Source organism: Lepidochelys kempii, chromosome 12 (assembly GCF_965140265.1).
Source record: "Lepidochelys kempii isolate rLepKem1 chromosome 12, rLepKem1.hap2, whole genome shotgun sequence".
Classification (NCBI taxonomy): domain Eukaryota; kingdom Metazoa; phylum Chordata; order Testudines; family Cheloniidae; genus Lepidochelys; species Lepidochelys kempii.
This window is the reverse complement of record NC_133267.1, coordinates 18,479,996-18,493,741: the sequence shown is the minus strand read 5'-3', so window position 1 is coordinate 18,493,741 and position 13,746 is coordinate 18,479,996. Positions and strand designations below refer to the sequence as shown.

Genomic DNA, 13,746 nt, shown 5'->3' with positions numbered 1-13,746 from the left:
CTTGGTGAATCTATGCTGACTGTTCCTGATCACTTTCCTCTCCTCTAAGTGCTTCAGAATTGATTCCTTGAGGATCTACTCCATGATTTTTCCAGGGACTGAGGTGAGGCTGACTGGCCTGTAGTTCCCAGGATCCTCCTCCTTCCCTTTTTTAAAGATGGGCACTACATTAGCCTTTTTCCAGTCGTCCGGGACTTCCCGGATCGCCATGAGTTTTCAAAGATAATGGACAATGGCTCTGCAATCACATCCGCTAATTCCTTTAGCACTCTCTGATGCAATGCATCCGGCTCCATGGACTTGTGCACATCCAGCTTTTCTAAATAGTCCCGAACCACTTTTCTCCACAGAGGGCTGGTCACCTCCTCCCCATGCTGTGCTGCCCAGTGCAGTAGTCTGGGAGCTAACCTTGTTCGTGAAGACAGAGGCAAAAAAAGTATTGAGTACATTAGCTTTTTCCACATCCTCTGTCACTAGGTTGCCTCCCTCATTCAGTAAGGGGCCAACACGTCCCTTGACTTTCTTCTCATTGCAAACATACCTGAAGAAACCCTTCTTGTTACTCTTAACATCTCTTGCTATTCGGGTCTTTGAAAATGTACTCCTACTGGTATGTGTCAACACTTAAACTCAAGAATAAAATTATTCTTAGAGATCCTCTTTTAAAAGATACACTCATTGTTTCTAATTCTAGTGATACTAAATTTTTCTGCTTGCAAGCTAAATGGATTACATGAGAAGGCTCTTACCAGGTACTCGTTCTTTAACATGTTTCTAAGCAATTTCTTTGCTTCCAATATATCTCCTAATTGGGCTGTGTTCCTGATTGATGCTTTTGACCACTACTGTAGTATAAATAATAATCACAAAATATTGTGAGTTGGTAGGAAAAAACTAGCAAATGCAGGTGTGACGGGTTCGGTCATAGAGACCCCCTTGGGACTGTCACGTGATGTGCTGGAATTACCTCTGAGCCTGTTTTCCCTGGCAGCTTGGGACTCCAGAACCCTGCCTTGTTGAGCTAGACATTCTAGCCTGCTGTAACACAGACCTGGGTTTGGTCCACGCCCCCAAAGCTGCATGCTTTAACCAAAAACTGCTCAGCAGGTTACCTGTGTCCAGCACCCAGACACCCAGCTCCCAATGGGATCGAAACCCAAATAAATCCTTTTTACTCTGTATTAAGCTTATACAAGGTAAACTCATAAATTGTCTACCCTCTATAACACTGATAGAGAGATATGCACAGCTGTTTGCTCTCACAGATATTAATTACTTCCTCTGGGTTTACTGATACACAAAAGTGATTTTATTAAGTGTAAAAAAGTAGGATTTAAGTGGTTTCAAGTAATAACAGACAGAACAAAGTAAGTTACAAAGCAAAATAAAACACTCAAGGCTAAGCCTAATCCATTTAGAAACTGTTTACAGGTAAATCTCACCCTCAGAGATGTTCCAATAAGCTTCTTTTACAGACTAGACTCCTTCCTAGTCTTGGCCCAATCCTTTCCCCTGGTACAGTCCTTGTTAGTTTTAGCAGGCATCTTAGGTGAAAAGCAGGGTCTTTTTCATGGTTGGGACCCCCCTTTGTTCTCTTCCACCCCCTTTCATAGCTTTGGCACAAGGCAGGAATCTTTTGTCTCTCTGGATCCCCACCCATCCTTCTAAATAGAAAAACACCAGGTTTAAGATGGATTCCACCATTCTTCCTGGGCTGGCTTACAGGAACACAGGAAGGCTTGCAAGTAAACAGAGTCATTTACAACCAATTGTCCTAGTCAAGGGGAGGCATCAAGATTCTAAACCATCATCAGTGGCCCACACTTTGCATAATTACAGTAGTACATCAGAGTTATACTTTATATTTCTAGCTTTAGTTACAAGAACGATACATACATACAAATATGTTGAACACACTCAGTAGATTATAAGCTTTGTAATGATACCTTACAAGAGACCCTTTGCATAAAGCATAGTCCAGTTACATCATATTTACACTTATAAGCATGTTTCCATAAAACATTATGGAGTGCAATGTCACAGCATGCACCTTCTAAATCTCAGTTTCTCTTCATATAGATGTCTCTCTATTAATACACAAAAAGGTAAGGGAAAAAATATAAATAGTAACACAATTGTTTCCAAATAGAGTGTTTTCCAAAGTTTCTGTAAAGCAGGTCTTCAGTTGAAGTTATTGGGCTTTCCTGTCCACCTCTTGCCACTTAATAGTGAAAGTTAAGTTGGCATCCACCTTGACTTAGAATTTTTGGAGGTGTTCATCTGATATAGAATATTTAATGTTAAGTGTCAGGATCCGGTAGGAAGAGGCTATAATTAGGGCCCTACTAAATTCATGATCCATTATGGTCAATTTCACAGCCATAGGAACTGAAAATTGGTTAATTTCACGTTTTCAGATGTTTTAATCTGAAATTTCAGGATGTTGTAAACCGGCGGGGGGATCACAAACCTGGTGTAGGGGGGGTCATGGGATTGCCACCCTCAGTTCTGTGCTGCCTTCAGAGCTGGACAGAGAGGGGAGGAGGGGTTGCAGAGCTATCTGCATCTGGGAGAGATACACAAGAGCAGCCCTGCAGGGAAAGAGCAAGTCCTGTCCTGTCTCTCCCCTGCCCAGACTAGCAGCTAGGAGCCCCCTTTTCTGGGGCGCTCCCAGCAGCATAGGGAAGATCGGCTCCAACTCCACAAGCCTTCTCCAACTACAGGAACCTTTGGGGCTGCTGCACAGTCCCAGAGCATCCTGCTACAGGGGGAGGCACCCAAAGATGGGTCTGCTCTTCTCCCCCACCCCCCACCACAGTGGCTATGCAGGGAATGCACAAGTCCTGTCCCTCCCCAGCCCAGCCAGAGCTAGGAGCCTCCTTTGCTGGGGTGCTCCTACGAACAAGGGGACATCAGATTTCACAGGGAAAGGCTTTTTCACAGCCCACCTTGCGTTTTTCACAGCAGTGAAATTGGTAGGGCCCTAGCTATAATCAATGCCTGAATGAACTCCTTTCCAAATTTTACCCAAATCTTAGGTCTTCTGTTCCTTATACCCTTCCTTCCCAGCCCTAACTTGTTTGAACAGTAGCCTAGGAAAGTGAACAGCACTTGTAACTGAAGTTAATTTACAGTATGATTTGCAGAATTATGGGAGCCATGTTGCTCCCATAATTATTTATGGGTAATTCCTTGCAATTCATGCTAATGTGGTATTCTTTTAAAACATTACTTCTCCATGGTTAGTATTCCACATTCTTTTTCTAACAGACAGTGCTGAGCAAGATGGTGTGAGTTCAACTGTAATGTATTTATGAGAAGGGAAGAATGACATGAGAATAATGAAAAAATTTAGTCCCTACTAACAGTCAGCATCACACAGTAAGGAGATAATAATTTTTGCCAGCACAATTCAATTATATTTTTAGTTGAAGAGCTAATTATAATTCATTATAATACAGAGAATTTTTGTTCAAGTGCAGATGATCTATTATGTGGATAAAAAATGTGGGTTAGATTTTACCCTTCCTTAATCTATATTACTTATTGGTCAAAATTGTATATCTCTGTGGATTTACTTGAAAGATGGATTTAAAATCGTTTGACTCGTCAAAACTGCTTTTTTGCCTTTAATAACCGTTCATGTTACAGACATACCTTTGCATATCCTGTTTTTTTGACTACTCCCTAATTACTCATGGTGGCTGCAAATGAAAATAAAAAATATTCTTGACCAGCGTAGCATCACCTTAGGATTTTATTTTAATTAGCAGCTGAAATGGCTGCCCTTAAAATTTTTTATGTTTAATTTCACTCTTATGCTTTAAACATATTATGAAAGGCTAGCAATAAAAATATTAAAAGGGAGCCAGGATTTGTAAAGCGTGGTTGTTGCTTTTATTATCCACTTGTATTGAAGGAATTCATTACGTCTTCCTTTTCATTTAATCTTTTAATTCCTCCCCTTTGTGGATGAAGCAGAAATGTTGGGAAGATGGAAGAAACAGAGATATTGGAAAGGAAGGATTGGGAGGGGAGTGCTGAATACCTCATGTTTACAGTAGCTGACAGACAAACAAAGGCTGGTGAGAAAAGGGATGGTACAGATCTTGCTGGAGTGATGTAAAGTCTCTGCTTCCTGATATCTGGAGACATACAGCATGATATATGGGATTTATTTTGTACTTTGTATTAGAGGGGTAGCCGTGTTAGCCTGTATCCACAAAAACAACAATGAATCCGGTGGCACGTTAAAAACGAACAGATTATTTGCACATAAGCTTTCATGGGTGAAAAACCCACTTCTTCAGATGCATGGAGTGAAAATTACAGATACAGGCGTAAATATATATTGGCATATGAAGAGACGGGAGTTACCTTACAAGTGGAGAACCAGTGTTGACATGGCCAATTCAATCAGGGTGGACGTGGTCCACTCCCAATAATTGATGAGGGGGTATCAATACCAAGAGAGGGAAAATTGCTTTTGTAGTGAGCCAGCCACTCCCAGTCCCTATTCAAGCCCAAATCGATGGTGTTAAGTTTGCAAATGAATTGTAGCTCAGCAGTTTCTCTTTGAAGGATGACTACTTTTAAATCTGTTGTTGAGTGTCCAGGAAAATTGAAGTGTTCTCCTACTAGCTTTTGTATGTTACGATTCCCGATGTCTGATTTCTGTCCATTTATCCTTTTACGTAGAGACTGTCCAGTTTGGGCAATGTACATGGCAGAGGGGCATTGCTGGCACATGATGGCATATATCACATTAGTAGATGTGCAAGTGAATGAGCCTCTGATGGTGTGGCTGGTGTGTTTGGGTCCTGTGATGGTGTCGCTATAGTAGATACGGGGACAGAGAAGGCAACAGCGTTTGTTACAGGGATTGGTTCTGGATTAGTGTTTTTGTGGTGTGATGTGTAGTTGCTGGTGAGTATTTGCTTCAGGGTGGGTGGCTGGCTGTAAGCGAGGATTGGCCTGCCTCCCAAGGCTTGTGAGAGTGGGGGATCGTTTTCTAGGATAGGTTGTAGATCGTTGATGGTGCACTGGAGAGGTTTTAGCTGGGGGCTGTATGTGATGGCCAGTAGTGTTCTGTTGTTTTCCTTGTTGGGCCTGTCCTGTAGTAGGTGATTTCTGGGTACCTGTCTCACTGTGTCAATCTGTTTCCTCACTTCCCCAGGTGGGTATTGTAGTTTTAAGAATGCTTGATAGAGATCTTGTAGGTGTTTGTCTCTGCCTGAGGGATTGGAGCAAATGCGGGTGTATCTTAAGGCTTGGTTAGAGACAATGCATCGTGTGATGTGTCCTGGATGGAAGCTGGAGGCATGTAGGTAAGTATAGTGGTCAGTAGGTTTCCGGTATAGGGTGGTGGTTATGTGACCGTCGCTTATTTGCACTGTAGTGTCCAGGACGTGGATCTCTTGTGTGGACTGGTCCAGGCTCAGGTTGATGGTGGGGTGGAAATTGTTGAAATCCAGGTGGAATTCTTCAAGGGCCTCCTTCCTGTGGGTCCATATGATGAAGATATCATCCATGTAGCACAAGCAGAGGAGGGGCGCTAGGGGACGAGAGCTGAGGAACCGTTGTTCTAAGTCAGCCATAAAAATGTTGGTATACTGTGGGGCCATGCGGGTACCCATAGCAGTGCCACTGACTTGAAGGTATAGGTTGTCCCCAAATCTGAAATGGTTGTGGGTGAGGACAAAGTCACAAAGCTTAGCCACTAGGTGTGCCAGGGCTACATCAGGGATATTGTTCCTGACAGCTTGTAGTCCATCCTGGTGTGGAATATTGGTGTAAAGAGCTTCTACATCCATGGTGGCCAGGATGGTGTTTTCAGGAAGATGACCACTGCATTGTAGTTTCCTCAGGAAGCCATTGTACTTTGAGGGAAGGTGAGGTGGCAAAAATACTAGTGGTAAATTGTGTTCCCTTAGTGCAATTACACTTCTTTTGTGAGAACAGAGTTCCTTCCAGTCCTTTAATTGCACAACCAGTTTAGTGTGATTTGGGCATTCTTTGCTCTCAAGAGGTCCAGGGCTGGGTCAAAATATGTGCTATAAGCCAGAAATGAGTTCCAGTGTCGGGAAGATGGCACAGTTCTTTTATTGATGTTACTGTCCTTGGCTCTCCACAATGTTTGCTTACATTTCTTTAGAACATTTTGGGAAAAATAAGAAACAAAAAAATTCGGAGTAAAAAAATAAAATCAAGGAACTTGAGTTAAGGACTTTAATAGCGCTCTTCACTCACCCACTTACTGTGTTATACTTAGATTTTAAATAAATGTCTGTTGCAAACTATACAGTTAAAACAGTGGAAATTTACTCAGTTTGTATTTTTGTGGTCTTATTTTTGAGTGGGCTTGCTTTTCTTTTCCTCACTTGAGTTTTTTAAATGAAGATGTGTATTTCACTTTTGGTATATGCATCTGTCTGTGTTTGTAGTGGTACTATTTAAAAAACTTCCCAATGATACGTTTTCAGTCCATGACATGAGTCTTAAAGACACCACTGTGTTTATTGATTATCACGATGGCAAGCAGAATTAGAGCACATCTGCCTAGTACTCACTTCTCTAACAATACATTGCTATTATTGTGACTCATTCCCCATGGCAATACTCTCACACTTGCATATAGTGCAATAATCTTTAAACTAGCCACAGTTAAATTAGTGATGGTGATAACTAAGGTTAGTAATTAATCATCAAATATGTAAATACTTACAGATTGCACTGTTTTGCATATTTGTATCAGAGCCACATTGTGATTGGTGCTCTATAAAATATAGGAAAATACTATCCTTGACTGAAAAACCTAAAATGTTAGAGAGCAGGGGGAAAGATACAATATATGAGCAAAGTGGTCAAGGTAATGCAGACAAATATTAAATCAATTTTTATTTAAAAAAATAATTTATTTATATAATTTTTTGTAATATATTGAATTTAATTGTTTAAACCATTTGAATTCATAGCATAGCCATGTTAAGAGAGAGGTTTCTTGACATAAATAGCAACTGGTTGACAAACCATTAAAATGCACTATTATAACTCTTCAAAAAATTTAACTTTGATTATATCAATGATAAGCATTTTTGCAAAATTAAAAAGAAAGGTTGCAGGACTTAAGTATCCCAAAGAGTTCAAGAAGAATATATTTTGCTCTTGTAAAACAGCTGGAAAATTTTTCCTTTTCATTTTATTTTGTTTTGAAAGAGGAAAAAAAAATCCTACACTGAAAAATTTGCAGGCAAATTTGTAGCCCACAATTCTTGTTGCTAAGGCACACCATAAACTGAAAAACGTGGATTGTATCATGGAAAAATGGACAGAACTCTAAATGTATTAACATTAATGGGAGTCGCTATAATATAAGTGTTTAACTATGTGGTTAAGTACTTAATTATCAAAAGCACTACTACCTTTAACTTTTTTCCTAATGCATTTGCAGTTTGTTTCATGGGTTATCTCTCTCACTCAGGCGCATTGATGATGACAAGGGAAGGACACATGAGCTGGAACATACTGCCATAAAATGTATGCGAGGAATTCTCTACTGCTGTATGCGCCAGGCTGATAAGGTAAAAACACTGCAGTGTGGACACAAGCACTCACTTAATTCTAAAGGACTAATTTAACTATAAGCTGTAACATTTTCCAAATATAGATAAAATTAAAAAGGCAACATAATACTACAGTGTAGTCCAGCTAAGAAAGGACTGCTCTGATTTTCTGGGCCTAGCCATGTGAAAATGTGAAAGGTAAGAAGAACTTCACCCTGTGTATAAATGATGGAATATATTTCAAAATTATCTTTTTAAAATTACTATTCAAATTGGAGCCTATGACTGGCAGCCATCTAACTAAAATGTTAATAGTTTGTGATATAGTTAGTATAGTGGTCCTATGAAAAACATTCTAAGCAAGCTTCTGGCAGGACTCGTTATTAATGTATCGGTCATAACAATGAGTGATGTTTTCAGCATTTATGGCCTGATGTTCAGAACAGCTGAACACCAGCGACTACCACTGAAATCATTGAGAACTGAGAGTGCTCAGAAGGTTTCAAAATCAGGCCACTGGCTTAGTGATTTTCTATGGAAGGATGTGGGATTATCGGGAGCTCCTTCCTTTCCTGACTTCAGAAACGTGGAGAAAAGGAGCTTTCAACAACAGGTGGTACTTCCTTGCCACTGAATTTCGGATGTTAAGAGCAAGGTACCTCTGCTGTTGAAGTGATGCTGGAACTTTCTTGGTCAATTGGTCAGGCAGATCATGGAGTATACTGGTCATCACTTCTCTATCTCTTTGTGGCTTAGTTTTACATTGTAATAAATAGGTACTAGAGGAGCACCATGAACATACTCATCCCATGATCTCCCTGTTAGCAGACCCTGAATATTCTGGGATTATAACTGGGTTTTTTCCCCCATCCATAGTTAAGGTTCCTAGGGAATATCTTGAAATTTCAGAATGCTGTGTAATTACATTTTCTCACATAATACGCTGTTAGTGGTGGGGCTTTGGCTCTGTGTGTGGCTGTGTATGATGTAGGGGGTAAGGTAGCCAAAGAGAGTGGATGAGTTAAAGGGACTCTGTCAACTTGAAAATAACGTTTGTCTGAAAACTTGTACTTACTTATTCCAAGTAACCTGTAATATGAGTATAACAGAAAAAGAATAAAGAAGAAAATCCTTTCTTTTCCATTTTGTTTACTTTGGGCATTTGACTGTGCTTAATACATAGTCAATTTCACTGTTTTGTTTGATGGCCTGTTGTGCTTAGTGTCTTGTACTCTCCCATATAATGACATCACTGTCATGTACTGCTTTGTGGGACCTTACATACACTCTGTTCTCTGAGATCTGTGGGAAGGTATTCATTAGTAATACAACAGTAGGGTTGTTGCTTTTTCTGTGTTCCGGGTCAAAGGGATGACCTCTTTTCCTAGCCCCTGCATGGAGTAGGAAGCAGCAGGAACAGAGGTGCAGCTTAGTGAGCCCTTTTTTTCAAACTCTAGACTCTGTACAATGCTGAGGGAACAATAGGAGCCTGAAGATGATGAGACACTTCCACTCCCTGGAACCCTACCGAGACCCCAGGTGGCAACTGAAACCTGGGGGCAGGGAGACCCATTTTTTTCCCTTTTCAGTTTTCTGTGTAGGGCTGCAGGATGGGAGCCCTTCATTTCCCAATATGGGGCCATTGAGCAGTGAAAGGCACAACATACTTCTCTACAAGTCCCAGAAAAGAGTAAAGCAGTTGGGAGGCTTCCATGCAGTTGTTGCTTTTTTTTTTTTTTTTTTTTGAAGGTGAAGTAATAAACAGGAGTGTGACCAAGTGGGAATCATGAACATGTTTGATCAGTATCGGCTTGGATCTGTCCACTGTCTCTTACTTGAACAGACCCTTAAAGCATTTTTTAAAATTTAACTTTTGCGAATTAAATGTAAGGCATGCTATTTAAAAGATGTTCTGTCTGAAATTTATGAGTTTATTTTTAAATTGTTCAATGTCAAATTCTTATTAACATTGTCAGGTTAAAATAAAGTACCCATCCTTTCTGCGTGGGTTGATTTGACAAGGTGATGGGAAACTGTTGTAAGAGAGAGAATTCATGTAGGATTACTTATGAGCAGGTATCCCCAAGAGAGTGAGATTTGAACTTTATGAATGGAGACTTTTTTTAAAAAAACCAGGAATTTATGTATCCCTTTTATTTCATGTAACTTCTATTTCGTGTTCATTTCTAAAGAGCTGTGTTTGGCCACATGTGAGACGATGTGGGGATAAAGATGGAAGAGAGATGGATTTTTCTGTAGTTGCTTCTAAAGTTAAAATCTGCTGCTTTAAGTTTTTTATGTTTTTAAATGCTGCATATTTCTCTCCTTAACACACAGGAGTTTGTTATGAAGAAAGAATCAGAGGGGGATGTGAATAATAAACAGTAAATAAGCATTGATTTAATGTTATTTATATACTGGCTGTTATTTGTTACCTTGGTTACTACGTGTGGTGCTCTATTTAAGCAATGGAGTAGCAGAAGCAATGTGAGATGCCATTAGACACATAATTCCAATTGGAATTAACTACAAACATATACTGTACTTTTACAGTTGAGAAATTTATACTAGGAAAAACATGAGTATGTATGCCAAAAATGACCACACTTGAAATCAGTATATAATATTGTTTGTGGCTTGCTAATTACATTGATTGTCTTCCTCTTCTGTGATTGGAAAGGCGAACTATAACCTGAAGTATCTCTGTAATATACTGATATACTCACCGTAGTCTACACACATACAAATACATATTAAGTAAATTGTTTTATGCAGTTGTTCAGCATATGAATTCCATTCCTCATTCATAGGCTGTGTTGCATCTGGAATATGTACTGTGATAAATTTGGCTTGTTGATAGAACAAGAAGTGTAAGAATGGTGTTGCGATGCTGTAGAAGGTAGACCTTCTAGAGGCAATAATTGTGGTTATGGCACCAACTGTTCATTGTACTGTATTGCTGTACTGCTTGAAGAATTATGGAATGTGATCTTCTATTGGACATTCTGCTTTGGACATGGGAATGCTCCTCACTTGCCCTTCCCTGTGAGTTTGTTTTTTATTTTTATTTTCCCGGGATGCTGTGTCTTCCTCGCAGTTACCTGACAATCCAAAATAGGTTAGTAGTTTTGTGAAATAATGGAGTGTGTATGTTACAACAAAAGGGGAAGCAAAAGGAAGTTATGCGGCACCACCATGCTTCTTTCTTACTTGTCTGCTGTCCTCCTGCTGCACTTTACAAATCTTTCTCTCTGGCTGGTATTTTCCAAAGCACTTAACCGGCTTAGGTGCCCAATTCTCATTGAATTTTAATGGGAGTTTGGTGTCTAAATCCTTTAAACTGAGATTTTTCAAAGCAGTCATGTAAATTTCTTCCTCCTCCTCGTCCTGTCATTCTTATTTTCCCTACACAGCTTCAATCTAGACTTTTGTTTTCAAGCCCTTTTGTCTCCTCTACTCTTTGCTTACTTCTGTTTTAATTCTGTTCCTTCTCTTGATTCTGAATGTAGATCAGATCAGGAGCTGTACCCACATTCTAATAAAAATACACATAGCTCCACTGAAGCCAAATGACAATAGCCAAGCTTCTGGCCCATAGTTTATACCCATGCACCATGTAATGTTTTTTAAAATCTTTTCTATGTTAGTTTGAGAACACTAATGAAAAAAATCTTTGTTTTTTGCAGTCTCTTTAGGCCCTTCTTTCTTTCACTTTCCATTCTATCTTTTGGTTCCTTTCTTTCTTTTCCAGTCTTATAGCTTTTTACAAACACACATCCAATTCACTCCATGCCATCCTAACCACATCATAACTACTCGAAAATATTTTGCTTCTTTCCTTCAGAAAAGAAACTAGCTAAGTGGTATTGGGAGTGAAGGATAATGTACTTTCTGTTTTGGTTTCAAAGATGTACGTAAGAAGCATTGATGCTTGTGATGCTCCATTATTGGAGATTTTTAAGAGCAGGTTAGACAAACACCTGTCAGGAATGGTCTAGATCAGTAGTCTCCAACCTTTTTACACCCAAGATCAGTTTTTGAATTAAGGGCAACCCAGGATCTACCCCATCCCTTCCCCAAAGTCCCACCCGTTATACACACACACACACACACACACACACTCTCTCACACCCGTCGCTCGCTCTCCCCACCCTCACTCACTTTCAGCAGGCTGGGGCAGGGTTTTGGGAGGGCGTGCAGGCTCTGGGCTGGGGCCAAGGGGTTCGCAGTGTGGGAGGTTGCTCTGGGCTTTGCCTGGGGCAGGGGGTTGTGGTGCAGGAGGGGGCGAGGGGTGCAAGCTCTGGGAGGATGTTTGGGTGCAGGAGGGGACTCCAGTCTGGGGCAGAGTGTTGGGGTGCAGGAGTGGGTGCAGGTTGCTGGCTCTGTGGGGGGCTCAGGGCTGGAGCAGGGGGTTGGGCTGCAGGAGGATGTATTGGGGCAGGGCTTGGAATGCAGGAGGGGATTCAGGGTGCAGGAGAGGGTATGGAGTGCTGGCTCCAGGAGGGTGCTCAGGGCTGAGCGTTGGGGTGTGGTCTCCCACCAGGCGGCACTTATCTCGGGCATCTCCCGGTCAGTGGCGCAGCAAGGCTAAGGCAGGCTCCCTGTGTGCCCTGGCCCCATGTTGCTCCAGAAAGGGGCCAATGTGCCCCTGCAGCCCTTTGGGGAAGTTGGGGGGCACGTGGCTCTGTGTGCTGCCTCTCTCTGCCACCCCCAAAGCGCCCATTGGCCACAGTTCCCCATTCCTGGCCAATGGGAGCTGTGAGGGAGGTGCTTCCAGGCAGGAGCAGTGCAAGGAGAAACTGACCGCTTCCGGGGTCTGCCGCGGCCGGAGATTGCGATTGACTGGGAGAGTCCCCAGGATCGACCAGTCGATTGTGGTCAACAGGTTGGTGACCACTGGTCTAGATAATACTTAGTTCTGCCATGAGTGCAGGGGACTGGACTAGATGACCTCTTGAGGTCCCTTCCTGTGATTCTATGTTTTGGGGATCACCCAGACCAGTAAAGGGTTCTGTCACCGCCTATCTTGTAACTTTGGGTGCCTTAATGTTATGCTCTGTGGCTCAGAATCGTGACACTAGAAGCCAGCACATAAGCTTAAAGGTCTCATCCTGCCTTCTACCATCCTAGTTACTCCTTGCAGTGTGATCCCAACAGGTCTTCCAGTCCTGAGTCTCTGCAAATCCATCTACATTGAGTTTTAAACTGCCAGACGCTCAGAATTTCCCCCACCAGTTCATCACCTCAAAGGTATAAAAACAGCCCCCAGTTATCAGTTCATTTTGGGGGACATACTCCACACAGTTGGCACACCAGAGCCCTAGCTGGGATAAAAATTAGCAAGAAATGTATTTGATATAAAAATCACAGATTCAAAGATGAAATATTAAGGAGAAACAAACATATACAGGTTATACAGAAAATAAACATAGAGATGCAACCTCGGGCTTCACATTTCTATATTAGATTAATTCCCTTTTCTATATATGAGTTACCTATTGCCTCTGAACAGTTTCCCAGTGTACCCTGTGTCATAAAGAGGGATCCAGTTTTTCATGGGGTGGCTTCTGATTTGGAGGCTGCTCCTCAGTTTCTGGATAGACTGCTTTTGAAAGGCTTTTTTCTTTCCTGGCATGGTGACTCATGGTTTTTCAGAGTCGGGGGAATTCCCTGTTGCCTCAGTGTCTTTCCATTAACTCTAATGGTTCATCATAGTCTTTTCCTGATTTGGACATTGGATGGGTACTTGAAGCTGGGTTTGTGTAAACAACTGCCTTCAGAGGTGCCCTCCCTGTGTGATTGCTTCCTTACCGTGTTGTGAGGTGATGCTATAGTTGCATCAGCTACATTTACAGTTTTCTACATTTTTACATTGATAATCATAATCTGTATGTGTGTGTATATGTATATGTGTGTGTGTGTGTGTGTGTGTGTGTGTATGTATGTATATATATATATGTATATCAATCATAATGACTGTCAAATTCAGCACATTAAAAGCTTCCATAAAATAACTTATTTGACATATTTTTATACACAACAGCAATGTATAAAATCAGTTGATTCATTTGCTTATTCTTTGGGATTCAGACTCCCTGTTCTCACCTTTGCGTGTCTGAGCCCTGATTATCACAGTGCTGTTGCAGAAAAAGGAGCTATGAAATAAAATTTGATTCTGTGAGTA

General features: G+C 41.2%; 1 protein-coding gene across 5 annotated transcripts in view; it reads left to right on the top strand.

The window, feature by feature from the left end:
• The window catches only part of PHKB (phosphorylase kinase regulatory subunit beta), a 209,795-nt gene that overhangs the window by 47,089 nt on the left and 148,960 nt on the right, over window positions 1-13,746 (top strand). For all 5 annotated transcript variants that reach the window (XM_073307739.1, XM_073307737.1, XM_073307738.1 and 2 more), the window contains one exon: window positions 7,481-7,580. In XM_073307739.1, coding sequence (XP_073163840.1) covers window positions 7,481-7,580 — 100 coding nt within the window. The remainder of the gene's footprint in view (window positions 1-7,480; window positions 7,581-13,746) is intronic.